This window comes from Gopherus evgoodei, chromosome 3, assembly GCF_007399415.2.
Source record: "Gopherus evgoodei ecotype Sinaloan lineage chromosome 3, rGopEvg1_v1.p, whole genome shotgun sequence".
Classification (NCBI taxonomy): Eukaryota; Metazoa; Chordata; order Testudines; family Testudinidae; genus Gopherus; species Gopherus evgoodei.
This window is the reverse complement of record NC_044324.1, coordinates 111,784,776-111,800,877: the sequence shown is the minus strand read 5'-3', so window position 1 is coordinate 111,800,877 and position 16,102 is coordinate 111,784,776. Positions and strand designations below refer to the sequence as shown.

Here is a 16,102-nt window from a genome sequence, read left to right as displayed (position 1 = left end):
AACTAGGGTGGGTCCTTGCTTTGTTGTTAAGAAAAAAGGATGCCCTTTATTTTAATATCTGGTAATGAGCTACTTTCTTCCTAGAGCGTAGCTGTATTTGGGAGCTAAACTGTGATTCTATGACATTCTCCAAAGCTGCTGTCAAGGCTGTCTGTGTACGGTTTCATGAGCCATGACATTAACAGGTAAGCAGGGTCTCCAAGGATCACAATGGGCATTTTGACGTCCCCTACTGGGATCTTCCGGTCTCGGAAAAAAGTCCTGGCCTGCTGTTATAAGCTTAGTCCCAGATTTGGACCTTAGCGTCCAAAATATGGGGGTTAGCATGAAAACCTCCAAGCTTAGCTACCAGCTTGGACCTGGTACTTGCTGCCACCACCCAAAAAATTAGAGTGTTTTGGGGCACTCTGGTCCCCCTGAAAAGCCTTCCCTGGGGGCCCCAAGACCCAAATCCCTTGAGTCTCACAACAAAGGGAAATAATCCTTTTTCCCTTCCCCCCCTCCAGGTGCTCCTGGAGAGATACACAGACACAAGCTTTGTGAAACTACACAGAGTGACTCCCCCTCTCTGTTCCCAGTCCTGGAAACAAAAAGTACTTTCCTATTCACCCAGAGGGAATGCAAATCAGGCTAGCAAATCCAACGCACACAGATTTCCCCTGATTTCTTCCTCCCACCAATTCCCTGGTGAGTACAGACTCAATTTCCCTGAAGTAAAGAAAAACTCCAACAGGTCTTAAAAGAAAGCTTTATATAAAAAGAAAGAAAAAATACATACAAATGGTCTCTCTGTATTAAGGTGACACAATACAGGGTCGATTGCTTAAAAGAATATTGAATAAACAGCCTTATTTAAAAAGAATACAAATCAAAGCACTCCAGCACTTATATTCATGCAAATACCAAAGAAAAGAAACCATATAACTTACTATCTGATCTCTTTGTCCTTACACTTAGAAACAGAAGATTAGAAAACAGAACTACTTCTCCAAAGCTCAGAGAAAGCAGGCAGACAGAAAACAAAGACTTCAGACACAAACTTCCCTCCACCCAAAGTTGAAAAAATCCGGTTTCCTGATTGGTCCTCTGGTCAGGTGCTTCAGGTGAAAGAGACATTAACCCTTAGCTATCTGTTTATGACACCTGCATCTTCCTAAACAGGCCAGAGTTCTGAAAGATGCATGCAACGTGCACCTTTCCGGGCCAGCCTGCGTTAATGTCAGTGAAACGCGCACAGTGATCCACAAGCGCTTGGAGAACCATAGAGAAATACCCCTTCCGATTAACGTACTCGCATGCTAGGTGGGGTGGTGCCAGAATAGGAATATGCGTCCCATCTATCGCCCCTCCACAGTTAGGGAAAGCCATTTGTGCAAAGCCATCCACAATGTCCTGTACATTCCCTAGAGTCATGGTTCTTCTTAGCAGGATGTGATTAATGGCCCTACAAACTCACACCAACACGATTCCAACAGTCGACTTTCCCACTCCAAACTGGTTCCTGACCGACTGGTAGCTGTATGGAGTTGCTAGCTTTCAGATTGCAATAGCCACCTGCTTCTCCACTGGCAGGGCAGCTCTCAACCTCGTGTCCTTGCACCGCAGGGTGGGGGCGAGCTCCTCGCACAGTCCCATGAAAGTGGCTTTTCTCATCTGAAAGTTCTGCAACCACTGCTCATCATCCCAGACTTCCATGACGATGTGATCCCACTACTCAGTGCTTGTTTCCCAAGCCCAAAAGCGGCGTTCCACAGTGCTGAGCATGTCTGTGAATGCCACAAGCAATTTTATGTCGTACGCATTATGCGACTCGCTATCATCGTCAGACTCCTCATTGCCACTTTGGATCTTAAGGAATAGCTCAACTGCCAAACATGATGTGCTGGCGAGACTCGTCAACATATTCCTCAGCAGTTCGGGCTCCATTTCCTGCAGACCGAAACGGAACACAGAATGGCACTGCACAGAAACCGTTGAAAGATGCAAGATGGCTCCAAACGTTGAGGGAAACACAGAGATTGCTGGAATGTGAAGCGATGCATCATGGGGAGTTGGGAGAGGAAGCAGAATGACCCACATCCTCCACTCCCTTCCCACAACCCACGGCACCAGAATGGGAAGAGGTGCTCTGTGGGATAGCTGCCCATAATGCACCACTCCGAGCACAGCTGGAAATGCGGCCACACTGCAGCACTTTCCCTACACAGCTGTACGAAGACAGCTTTAACTCCCAGCGCTGCACACCTGCAAGTGTAGCCAAACCCTAAGGCCTGGTTTACACTAGGAAAGTAGGTCGGTATATCTCCATTGCTTGGGGCTATGAAAAATCCACACCCTTGAGTGAAACAATTAAACCAACCTAACCCCTGGTGTAGACAATGCTAGGTCAATGGGAGAATTTTCCTGCTGACCTAGCTACTGCCTTTCAGGGAGGTGGCCTACCAATGGATATGGGAGAAGCCCTCCTGTCAGCACAAGTAACATCTTCACTGAAGCGCTAATTTGGTGTTGCTGCATTGCTACAGCACTTAAAGTGTAGATAAGCCCTAAAGGTATGTCTGTGCTGCAACTGGGAAGTGTCACTACAGTACACAAGGACATGTAGATCAGGGGCAGCATGTGTATGTCAAAGCAAGCTCAAGTAACAGCAGTGAAGTCACATCAGCACCATAAGTGCCCATGGTCCTGGGTGGGCAAAACTAACCCATGCATAGCTTCCTGCTATTGTTCTGTGAGCCTCTGTAGAACTCTGGTAAGGAGAAGCATTGCTAGAACTCTGGCAGTGGTGGAGTCTCCAAGGGCACTGGGGAAACTCTAGTGCAATGCAGCTCTTTCTGCTCATTGAAAAAGGTGTGACTTGTGTTTGCTGCAGTGCTCCACTATTGGTACTTACCAATGCAAAGGGTGGGACCAGAGGGCCATAGCCATGATCATATCCAATTCAGGCATATATTCTTTGGGTTGGTAAGTGATTGCAATGATACCAGCCTGCACCCATCCTTTATCATGCTTAATGAAGCCAGCCAAATGGTGTCTGATCCCTGTATTAAGTGCACTAAAGTCAGGAAAAGGCTCTTTTCCTACTTTAAGTTCACTTGTACTGGGCCAGCCAGAGTTTGGTCCTAAGATGTTATCCTAAATCTATTATCTCTTTGTGTGTGTGTGTGTGTGTGTACCAGATTCTCAGCTGCTATGGCAGAGAGCTTTAGAACTGCTTAGTTGGAGACAGGGCCGGCTCTAGCCATTTCGCCTCCCCAAGCACGGCGGCGCGCCGCAGGGGGCACTCTGCCGGTTGCTGGTCCCGCTGCTCCGGTGGACCTCCTGCAGGCGTGCCTGCGGATGCTCTACTGGAGCTGCGGGACCAGGGGACCCTCCACAGGCACGCCTGCGGGAGGTCCACCGGAGCCGCCTGCCGCCCTCCTGGCAACCAGCAGAGCCACCCCCCACGGCATGCCGCCCCAAGCATGCGCTTGGCGCGCTGGGGTCTGGAGCCGGCCCTGGTTGGAGAGCTTCCTTTAATGTTAATCTTTTGTGTCACAGCTTGGTTGAAGTCAATGGAGCTAAGCTGATTTACACCAGCTGAGGAGATGATGTTATATTTTTTTCTATGAAAAGACAATGCATTGCTGTGAAGACTGTTACTGACGGCTAATATTTCACATGTAGCAATTACAAAGTTAATGTTATTGAAAAACAAAGATGCTTCCTAATAATACCCTTTATATTGAAGTGGTCTTAAATCAGTTTGATTTTATAAAGAGAAAGTGATATGTTATAATAAGCCTATTACAAAAATAGCACAGTCACGATAACATGGCAGTGACCAAATGTGTTTGCATATCAATAAAATAATGAATCCTAGCATGTGGGTATTTTATAATCTAAGACAGAGGAACTGACCAGAGAGCAGGACTGATTTAACCAGTCTCTGGGATTCTGAGTACACCTGGATATTGCTAATTTTATTGACGATAAACAGAATTGTTGACAGTTCAATTCATTTTCTTACACAAGCAGTATAAAAGAGTGTGGTATGTGTCCAAAATTATGGAATACAGCAGAACTGAGGCAGTATGAGTTATGAGGTTACAGTAAGTATACAGATAATAAAAGCACAATAAAAGCAATATCAATATTTTCAGTCCATTTCACTTGGTCAATGATTCCACAAATAGTTCAGTTATTCATCGAATACATGCAGTAAATCAATGCCTCTTAATTATTTTATTTTTGTCAACTGAATTTCTATCATAGATATTTTGATTTGCAGCAATTGATATGGCATGTATTTACTGCCGGCAGCCATATGGATTTTAAATTTCTTGCTTAAGTACAGGAAACCAGCACATTTCTCTGCTGCTCAGCATTCCACAGAAAGGACAGAGGAGGATGTGCAGAGAACTGCTACTAACTAAAAAGTAAATGTGATGAAAATCTAGTGAGGCTTGTCATTTAGAACAGATTTGATTAATCATCTGTCAAGAGAGAGACCCATTTACCAATGTTTATTGGTTTTGGAGAGATAAAGAACATACTATGAATTTCAGAGACCCATCAGAAAAGAGAACTAGAAAGAAGAAATGCAAGATAATAAACAAATATTAAAATGATCAATTATAAATGGGAACTTTACAAATATAGATACAGTATGTATGGGGATTTCTTCAGGAAAAATTAGAATTTGTGTTTGTTGGGATAGAAGGAAAAATATGGCTGTCAGTTATAGCTATTTCTAAAAATGTAAAAAGCACTAGTGACTGTCCCTATAGCAATGTCTGTCACTGTGTCTTTTGAGTATTATACAAAATTGTTTGTTGAATTATTTGATCAGTCTTTTACATTGGGGGCCAAACTTTTGCCATATGGATCCTGGGCTACCAATTAAAGTGAAGGATATGGCAAGCTACATCTCGTAGCAGTTGCTCTGCCTGTTAACAACTTGTGTGCGCGGCACCTGTGTGAGTGCACGAGCACTATGTTCACTATTAAAAAAACAATCTTTACAAAACAAGGTTAGCTTTCAGTTTTACCTGACATGATATTTTTACTGAAACATCAGTGAAACATGCTGGGAATCTTTTTCCTAGTAACGTGCTGCCTGTGTATGATTTATTGTTTTTCACTTTACAGTAACTGAGTGCAACCCAACAGAAACTTGTTCATACCAGTTTCCACTACTTTTATGGACACTGCGCCTGTGCCCAAATAAGAAGGAAAGAACAAAATTTAAAAGGAAATCATTGAGTTTATTTTATAAAATTGCTAAGAACTGAAATCGTCAAAGCAAAGGGTGTTTTAATAGTATTATATTAAAGATATGTCTATATTGTTACAAATATACTCAAAAAAGCGTACTTCTAACGTCTAGGATTAATAATGACAATAATGTAGACAGTGGCATCCCTTTTCCTCTAAAGTCTTTGAATTAAGTCTTCGCACTTACGGATCACCGCTGTACTTAAACTGTACCATGGTATTGATCTGTGGTGTCAACCAGATTAAAAATCACCCTGTGCTGCTGCAAATCAAAAATAATTTTAAAATGGACAAATGTGCATACTTTTGTCCTGATTCTCAGTTATCCCATGTCAAATTCAAAGAATCTCCATTGGTGTAACTGAGAGCAGAATAAGGCCCTACATGCCCCACATTATATTCTCTCCACAAACAGCTTCTGTTTCCTCACATAGGCCCTGAGCTGGCATACTGCTTCATATAGGTACATCCCTGCTCATACATAGAGAATACATTAATAACAGTCCCTAGCTCTTATGTATGGCTTTTCATCCACTGATCTCAAAGCACTTTACAAAGGAGGTCACGATCATCCCCATTTTACGGTTAGGAAAACTGAGGCCTAGAGAGAAGTGATTTATCCTGGGTTACTCAGCAGGCCAGTGGGAGTGCTGGGAAGTGTTCTATTCACTAGGCCACATTAGTATTTCCACAATACATCCTCCCACACAAGCATAGACAAACACTCTTATTTATTCAATGAGCGGGTGGTGTATTCTGACACTTTAAGAAAGATAGCCCTTAAGAGTTAGCAATCTATAGAAAAAACATACAGACAAAGGGCTTTTCATAATACTTATGCAGCCAAATGCAATATTTCAAAAAAATAGAAGACAGTATCAGGATCTCTCATCTAAGTTATATTGATGCTGAAGCAGGCAAAGAGCCCTAATACGAAATGGATAGTCTGTTGTTTATCTGTGCATCCACAAGCAAGGCAATGTCGAGTGGCTTGTTCCAGAGAGGTCAAAGACTCTGAGAAGAAATGGGAGCTGAGGCAGAGACACACAGACTCTAAAGCTGTCCACACTGCTTCCAAGATCAAATAAGCCATGATTTATCATCCCTGATGTTGCCTGATTTTAGGAGGTTAATATTATTATTTTAGATAATATGGTTATAGGCTCGCCAATTAATTTGATCAGAAGATAATAAGGTTTTTGTCCCAGAATTAGGCTACACAGAATTTGCAAGGACCCCAGAGATGTATGACAAGGACACTCACACTGAGACACATATGGCTTTAAAGACTTCTATTGAGATAAATGGAATAGTAATTAAATGGTAAAAGAATCAGAGTTACAAGGCAATAGTATTGTTCTAGAGATACATGTGGTATTATGTACTACTTTTGATTAATATACTCACACCCTTCCTTGATAACCTGGTGGTAAGACACAAAGGACCAGCCACACCTCTGGCATCCAAGAGAGTTCAGGTCCAGGTTCCTCAGTGCTTGAGTGGGAGGTGCAGAGCTTAGGAGAAGCTAGAGAGCTAAAAGCTAAAGAAAGACTACAAAAGCTGACATTAAGAGTTTTACTTAACTGATTTAAAACTTAAGAATTAAGATCTACAAATTTATAGACTAACAAAAGAATAATAAACCCAGAACTAAGAACAAAGAAGCTACCTATGCATGGTGGGTTACACTTATAGAGCTTGACATTGGAGTCCTCCTTTTATGTTTAAATTTAATTTTTCACCCACAAAATATCAGGATACACTTACTTTATAGGCTGGCATGTCTGTGTGTATGGATGACACATGCATACATATTAATGGCCATTAGCTCATTTTTACATCTGTTATTTTTGGTCTAACCTGTTGTTTTCATGTTCTTTGTGGTGTATCTGTTAAATTTAAAGATCACAACCATATATGGACCTTATGCTTTAGCTCATCACCACATATCTAGGTGAAAGATCCTGAACATATATCCGCTAACTTTGCCTAAGTTCTACATACAGGATGTGGCCTGTTGGTCCCTTGCGTTACAGCCAAAAATACTCTAATATAAATCTATAGACCTATAATAATAAAACAAATAATCAAACCCATAGGAAACCCATAAGAAAAGATATATAGGCAAGCAGGCAGGCTACCCTATAGGCTACACTGATCATAGCCAGAAGGAAAGAGAAGTGTCCTGGGAACTACTGTCAGCATAGCAACCAATCACAGCATCCAGGGACAGGCAGGCTGAGGGGGAGAACAGGATTGCTGGACAGAGGTAGGATGTGACTGTAGCTAAGTGGTATTTACTAGATGCAGATCTTAGAGTATTTGTTGCCAGATTGGAATCTTCCTTGACTTAGTGAAAACCTCCTGTTCTCTCCAGATGTTACCATCTGTGTGCCTAGCCTTCCACTTTGACGTCTATGTCTTTGATTTATGTCTCCAGGAAGCTGCAGCCAAGTGGGCTGCAGAATCTAAAACAAATGTAGCTGGTGGATAAGTGGGGCCAACAGGTGTGCTGCTGCATTAGCCAGGCCATGATTCAGCCCAAGGAGAGTCTCAGTTCAGAAAAATCTAATGATAAAAGTGTAATTCTGTTTCAAAACCAGTTTAATCCCTTCCAAGACCTTAATGAATTAAATAAAATTAATTTCCTAAAAGTTCTGGTAGATTAATATGTTTATTATTTTCTTTTTTTCTCTCTGCAGTTACCTTGGCTGGATGAATACCCAGGAAAACAATAAATAACTCTAAATGTATTTCAGCATTAGGACAAAAGTTGCCTGTGCAACATCCAACAGGTTGAGACTACAAGGTACTTAAGTGGGTTTGAAATTTCAGGAAGGATGCAGTTTTGCGGTGAAACTGTAAATGGCTCCTGCATAAAGAGCAGCTGGTCAAGCAATATCCGTATTTCCATGTATATCTTCATGATGTGCATCATCCTGGCCACGTTGGCTGGAAATCTGACAGTTATCATCTCAATAGCACACTTCAAGCAGCTCCATACGCCTACAAATTTCTTGATCCTTTCCATGGCCACTGTTGACTTTTTGTTGGGGTGCTTCATCATGCCTTACAGCATGGTGAGGTCTGTGGAGAACTGCTGGTACCTTGGAGAACTCTTCTGCAAAATCCACACTAGCACAGACATTATGCTGAGCACAGCCTCCATTTTCCATCTTTCCTTCATTTCTGTTGATCGCTACTATGCCGTGTGTGACCCACTGAGATACAAATCGAAGATAAATACGTGCATCATAGTGGTCATGATTGTCATATGTTGGACCATCCCTGCTATTTTTGCCTTTGGGATGATCTTTCTGGAGCTAAACTTAAAAGGAGCAGAAGAGATTTTCTATAATCATATCCACTGTGTGGGAGGCTGCTTTGTCTTCTTTAGTGAAACTTCAGGTGTGGTGGCCTCCATGATTTCCTTCTATATCCCTGGATTTGTTATGTTGTGCATCTATGGGAAAATATATGCTATAGCCAAGAGGCAGGCAAGATCCATTAGAGATGCAGCTAGCCAAACGCAGATCAGATTTGAAATGAAGTACCACATTTCACCAAGTAGAGAAAGGAAAGCTGCAAAGACATTAGGCATAGTGGTAGGTGTTTTTCTCATATGTTGGTCTCCATTTTTCTTCTGTACTGTCATTGACCCCTTTATGAACTACTCAACACCACCTATTCTTATTGATGCATTGGTGTGGTTTGGTTACCTGAATTCTACATTTAACCCATTAGTGTATGCGTTTTTTTACATGTGGTTTCGCAGAGCATTAAAACTGATTCTGTTTGGGAAAGTTTTCAGACAGGACTCTTCCAGGACTCAATTATTTTTAGAATAATATACTTAGAATTTTTGGACTCGCTACATTTAGCAATTGATTGGAGATTGTGCTTATCAATATCAGCTAAAAGAGGTGACAATCAACAGTTGTTTGTTTACCCACTTGTGATGTCTAGTTCAGGTTGCAAACTGTGGTACCTTAAACCTTGTCTCAGTACAGACTGGACCTTGCTTCAAATTAGGCTTTGTACTTAGTTTATTATGATCAATGATTTATTAAGAACTTACAATGTGCTGAGTTCTCTACGGTATACAAAAGGGAGCTTGCAGTTTAAAAGAACATTAAATCACTTTGTCCAGAGAAATCATGTAATTCGGGATACACTAAGCACTGTTTTCTTTTGGAAGGCCCGTCTCGTACTTTCATAAAGCAAGCACTCAACAGTTTTCATTGCTGAGGTTTGTATGAATATGCTGCCTTCTAAGCAGAGCAACAAAGGGTTTTCCTTTTGGATTTCCACCGATGACCCAAAGAGGACAGAACATAGCTTTTATCATAAAGCTATTCTCCTTTCAATATATATTAATATTTCTTAAGTGATAATTTTAAGATCCAAATGTTAAATGGTACCAAAACAGTACCAAAGGTAAGTTAACTTTAGCAAACAGAACTCAAAAGCAAAATTGAACATCTAGGGGTTAGAATCTGAAAATCATTGCAAATTGTATTGGCCAGTGTCCAACTGGTTGCAAGCAGATAATACTATTCTGTTATGTAAAACAAACAATGTAAAATGTGCAGAAACTAAATGTTTTAGCTAAAAGATATTGTTATTTTAACAAATGGCAACAAAAATTGCTGATTAAGACACTTTTTGTTGACTTTTAAAATATGACATTGCTATGCTAAAATGAATATCATCCTACCAAACTGAAACAGAAATATCATCTCAGGCCTGATCTTGCAAACACTGCAAGGAGTAATACTTAGTACTGGACACAGTCATTACTGAGCAGTCAGTGGAGCTAGACTCTATAGTAAGAGTTATACGCAGTAGTAAATTATTACAGTATCAAGTCCTCTGCTGATATGGATAGGAAAAGTGTGTGCCATTTGTTGCATCTTGTCTCATACTCTGTTTTGTATAACACCTAGAATAAGGAGAATGCAAGTTGCTTATTAATGTTTCACTGGGAAATTAAAATGATGCTACCTTTCGTCAGATCAAATGATCAATACTCCCTGTTGTCTCTATTATTCTATTATTGTTATGCTGACATCTTGTAAATCTGTATCCCCCCAAACTATCTAAAATAAACAATTAGTGGATTATACTGCAGCTGGCCAAATGTGTTGTTGAAAGTTTTTATCTCCAATGATATTTCATTGCTTTATTTGCATTTATAAATTATTAAGAAAGTAACTCATAACAGATAAAGTAACTGATAATTAAAGAGTAAAAAATCAGTTCCCCTTTCTTCCTTGCTCTATAGAGGAAACAAACTTTTTTTTGGTGCAACTTACTTCCCTCTCCCTGATGGCTCTGATAAGCTGGCTGGCAAGCTGAGTCCTCCTTACTCCTGTCCACCCATTTCTTTTTCACCTGCACAGAAGAGATTGTAGGGAGCCTGCAGTGAATGCCCTCCCACCCCGAGTTGCTACCTGAGACATAGGTGGCCAATCCAGGGAAGAAAGGGGCCTCATTATGTCACGTTACTTCCCTGCATAAGCACACAGCAAGGGTCATGATCTGGCCCTTGAGGAAGAAACTGGAAAAACTATTAAGCATTATTCTTCAGTGGAATCTTTTACAAAATATAGAGAGTTGAGGGTAGTCTTCTGGTAACAGTTTGTAGAGGAGTGGACTCACTCCTGCCGCGCCTTCTGCTGGTCTCTCAGGGAATTAGCTCATTCCAGCATCCGGAGTGCCCTTTGCAGGCTAGTGATCCACTTGTCCTCTGGCCTCTGTGTCCCTCCCTGGACCCTGTTGCCCTTTTAACTGGGGTGCTGCCCCCTGGCAGTCCCCCACCAATCTGGGTCTCCCCTCCCTATTCCCACCTGTCCTCAGTATATGGCTACTGCCAGCCAATGTCTAGCCCCACGCCCTGGGGCAGACTGCAGTATCAGCCTACTCATCACTGGCAAGGAGGGTTTGGACCTGCTTTGCCTTGGCCTACTCCTGGACTGCCCTCTGCAACCTCCAGTACCTGTTAGCCCAATGCTAGGCCGCAGCCTGGGGCTTTCCAGGCTGGAGCTCCCCAGCTCCTCAGCCTTTCCCCAGCCCTGCTTCACTCAGGTACCCTGTGTCTAGCTTCCTGCAGCCAGGCCCTTCTCCCTCTACAGGCAGAGGGAGACTGTTTGCTCCTGGCCTTCTTATAAGGCCCTGTTGCTCAGTTTGGGGCATGGCCCCAGCTGCAGCCACTTCCTCCAATCAGCCAGGGTTTTACCTTGCCCTCTGCAGAGCTTTTCCAACCCCTTCCAACTGGAGCGTGTGGTCACCCTGCTACGCAGTTCCATGAAAAACATCATCTACAGCCAGTCACTAATGCTCTGAACTAGACCATAAGGCCACCACTACCTTAGCAGCCTTCAAATCCTTCCTCAAGATCAGTGGTTCTCAAACTTTTGTACTGGTGATCCCTTTCACAAAGCAAGCCTCTGAGTGTGACCTCCCTTATAAATTAAACACACTCTTTTATATATTTAACACTATTATAAATGCCGGAGGCCAAGCAGGGTTTGGGGGGGAGGCTGACAGCTCGTGACCCCCAATTTAATAACCTCATGACCCCCTGAGGGATCCTGACTCCCAGTTGGAGAACCTCTGCTCAAGACCAAGTTCTACCATGAAGCCCACAAAAAACTCAACTGAAAAAGGCTAGGGATGTAGCCAGGAGAGCCTTCTGATATTTATTTGGTTTATATGTTGATAAGTTTCGTATAATTGCTTTAGGAAATGATCTATTACACAGAAATGTGAATATTGAGATTGATGAGTTATGTAAGCAAGAAAGACCACGCGAGGAATGTGTGTGTGTGTTAGAGCCATGCTATAAGTAACACCCATACAAGATGAACAAATGAGGGATTGCAGGCTCAGATGGTTTGGTCACTGTGGCGTGACACTCCCTATTCTTCATAGAAATATTGTTATGATATGAATATGGCCTAACAAAGATATATTTTTATACAAGATGGGTCTTGTAAGATATCAGTGGAAAGGTTCTAATTTACTGACTGTGATTATCCAATTTGTATGCATGTATCATTTCTGTATCTGAAGCTAGGAATATTGACTATGTAACAATTACAACTGTAAAAGCCGCAAAGAGTCCTGTGGCACCTTATAGACTAACAGATGTTTTGGAGCATAAGCTTTCGTGGGTGAATACTCACTTTGTCGGATGCATGCATGCTTGCAATTACAACTGTGTGTGTACTTGGGGGAACGCTCACCAGGCAGTAAGCAATCAGCCTGAAAATACCTGAAGAGACAAAGAACCTAACCTAAAGGGAAAGGCAGGGGTGAGTCCAGACTAAGATGGGGTCTGTAAGAATAGAGAACTGGAACTCTAAGCTACAGAAACTCTGCAACTTGCCTAAAATAACATTTAGGGTGAGAAATTACTTCTTGAAACCAGTCTCTTTAAAATCTTAAACTTAGTTTATGCTTTTTGTGTTATTTTCTTAGTAATCTGCTTTGTTCTGTTTGCTATCCCTTATAGTTACTTAATATTTATCTTTTATAGCTAATAACTTATTTATTGTTTATAACACAACGCAGTTTGTGCAATTTATAATGGGGGCAAGAAGTTGTGCACATCTCTCTTCACATTGAAGGACAGGGCAAATTTTTTAAGCTTGCACTGTGCATATCTTTCTATATAGTACAAGAGAATATTATCTTGTGTGTATTTTCCAGAGGGAAGCTGCACTTGAGTGCTGGGCAATTTCCTGGCTGAACCATCTCAGAGACAGCTGTTTGCAGACTCTATGTGATTCTACAACTGGTGCTCCTTACCTGTCTGTGTGCGGCTGGAGAGCCTGATTCAGCAAAACAGGGAGACTGAGCCCATGCTAGTGGAGAAAGTGGGCTCAGTGAAATCCCAGTACATCAGGTGGCATCCCAGAAGGGGGGGTCCAACTTGTCACAGTCACCTAAAGCACAGTCCTGGAAACTATCTGGGTAAAAGAGTCCAGGAGATCAGGAGCTGAATGGAAAAGACAGAGAGGCTGGCCCAAGGAGGAGCAGAGGAATGTCATAAAGGAAGACAAGTAGTTAGCATGTGGTGTGATGGAGGCTATGGGACAGAAACACTTTCAAGGGAGAGGATTCATAGAGTGAATCTCATTTGATGAGGGAAGAATTTGGTTTAAATATTAATAGCTGACTACAAATCATCTTGCTGAGCTCATAGCTGGCCTATGTAAATCCATGCTCTTATTGTTTCCCTGATTCTCCTGCCCTCATCTCTTCTTATAATTATTACATCCACTGTTTCATCATGTCTTTTACTCAGTGTTTTGACCAGCACCTAGCATAATGAGTCCCTGAGCCTGACTAATGTAGTGCATTGGGTGCTACTGTAGTACAGATGAAAGTAACAATAAGGATCTGACAGCTGTATGCATCCATATTTTTACAACCATTTGATGTGTATTATAAGTTCTTCATGGCACTGACTCTGTATTTATCTGATTTTAGGAGGCATCATGCACATCTAATTGAACTATCAAAGGAATATGTAACATTATTGTTTTTAGGTTACACTGGGGAAAAGGTAATTATGCCCCTCCCTGGAATGTTGAATAAGGTTAACCACATTTGAGGTTATGATTACTGGGTGGCATAACATACTATATCAGGTGGTAAGCTGGGCTGGTAATGGCATATACAAATTCAGAACTTCACAAATTCATAGGATTAATTCCCAAGTGGCCCACTTACCAGTCTAGATTGCTGGGAGCCACTATCCTGGTTGTTTTCAGGACAGGCTGGCAGGTAGCTGAGTAATGTTCTTAGCTAGTAACAATGCTGTGTCCCTACTCCTTCCTTCCCTGCACACCTGACCGCTATACATACTTTTCAGGATTGGGTTGTGTAGGTTTGGTTTGTGTAGGTCTGCTCACATGCTGGGTTCTGAACCCTCAAGAAGCCTTATTAAACCTCCCATTGCAGTGAACAAAGCTGAATGTAGCTCTTTGGCTTCATTTGAGTTTAAGAGTTCTAATAAATCTCAACTCAAAGGCTTTCAAACCACCTGACCTGAAACCAACACAAATGTTCATTGAAGCCCATACAACACTGGATTGCAATAAAAGCAAATGAGGTTAAAAGGGTTCATTAATTTCATTCATTATTAAATGTTTCCTTTCTGAAGGGCCTGATTTTGCACCCACTAGAGTCAACGAGTTTTGCCACTAACTTCAATGAGAGCAATTTCAGACCCTAGATCTGATTATCTGTGTGTGAGTTTTCCTTTAGAACATACTAGCTGTTTCCTTAAAACACTTTTCCTTCTCTCCATGTTTGTCCACTCCTTGAAAACCTCTGCCCCCCCTCCTCCAATATCTCATACTACAACAATCTCTTATTCATGAATCTTTCCTCTCCCCTATATCCTCCACACCTATTCACTTCTCCATTACTCTTTGTCTCCTCCATTCTTACCCTCCAGTCTTTCTTCTGCCACCCAAACCCATTACTATAGTCCTAATAGCACTTCTCTACTTGCCCATATCACTGCTATTTTGGGGCTTTTTCCAGCAGAGAATTTTTTCCCCTTTACACTTCCTTCTCCAGGAAGTACTTGCAGTGGGGAGCACTAGCCTTAAGTTAGGGAGTGAGAAGCATCTATAAGTTTCACATAAACTGTGGGAAGGTTGGAACAATGGTGGGAGGCCAATTGGCTTTTAAGACCAATTGTTTGGGGCTAGCACTAAGCATGCGCTCTAGGGATTAACTACTGACACACAGGACCCTCACATTGAAGTTTGGACAATTATTCTAGGAGGTGAAAGTATAACCCAGTATGGGAGTTTTAGCTGAATAGCCCTAATTGCTTTTCTAGAGGGAGCGGAATGGTGGTGAGAGTACTGGTGCAGGATTCTGGCTTCCTCAAAGCATTGAAGCCAGTCCTGGAGCATCTTGGAGGGAAGCAAATGAGCCAAAACAAAAGAACCACCCTACTAGTTTGTTGTACCAAATCATCACAAGCTGACTCTAACATCTCAGACAATGTTAACATGATACCTCCAGCAGCACCTGTGACAGAGAAATATCTCTCATATCAACTAGGCCAGCCACAGAGCAGTAGCTGCAATAGCAGCAGCTGGCCCTGGTAACAGCTACAGCAGTTTGTGAATGTTAGTTCTCTGCAGAAATCACTGGTAGAGGCCTTCACACAAAAACTACCAGCGTATTGGAATATAGGCCTCACCACACTAAGAAGGCAGATTTTCTTGCTCTTAGTAATTTATGGCTATAACACAAACTGTTTTTGCGCATGGCACAATTGAGAAAAAGTTTCAGAAATAACTTCTTTCTCTTGTGTCTGGTTTAAACTAAAGTTTATAGTTTCCCAAAGCACCTTGTTGCCTTCTGTTTACCGACACTGTGATCCCCAGAGGCACAGCTACTTTAATGAAGTCCTGAACTATTTACTTTCATTAGTCCTAATCACTGCCAGTTATTACTCGTGATGACGAAAGCGGACAAAAGAGATGTGTTAATGAGGCCCCATAGTCTCTATTTGAACCCAACAATTTGCAAATTGGAAGTGAGAAAAATGCTTTGAGCTTTTGTCAGATTGGATTATAAATTATGGTCAACCAAGCAAAATATAAGCAAGTGCACCTTCAAAGTGTCATCCTGTAAATGAAGTGCTAAGGGCATTGTTAAATTTGTTATCCACACATCTAGTTACTGACCCTATTAAACACTTCCCAGATGACTGCCTTTTTCAAAACAAATGTGTCTCTAATGGCTGAGGTCATGTTTTAACTTTTATGAAAACTTCTTTTAGCAATTATTCTGGGCTTGACCTTAAGAAAGC

General features: G+C 41.8%; 1 protein-coding gene across 1 annotated transcript; it reads left to right on the top strand.

Annotated features, from left to right (window-relative positions):
* Positions 1-8,072: 8,072 nt before the first annotated feature.
* Positions 8,073-9,104, top strand: TAAR1 (trace amine associated receptor 1). Its single transcript, XM_030554251.1, has one exon. It carries the CDS (start codon positions 8,097-8,099, stop codon positions 9,102-9,104), a length of 1,008 nt encoding a protein of 335 aa, XP_030410111.1. The 5' UTR covers positions 8,073-8,096.
* Positions 9,105-16,102: the final 6,998 nt, after the last annotated feature.

Excerpts from the sequence above, each read along its gene's own strand:
- TAAR1 (XM_030554251.1), top strand. The coding sequence starts at position 8,097 with ATGCAGTTTTGCGGTGAAACTGTAAATGGCTCCTGCATAAAGAGCAGC.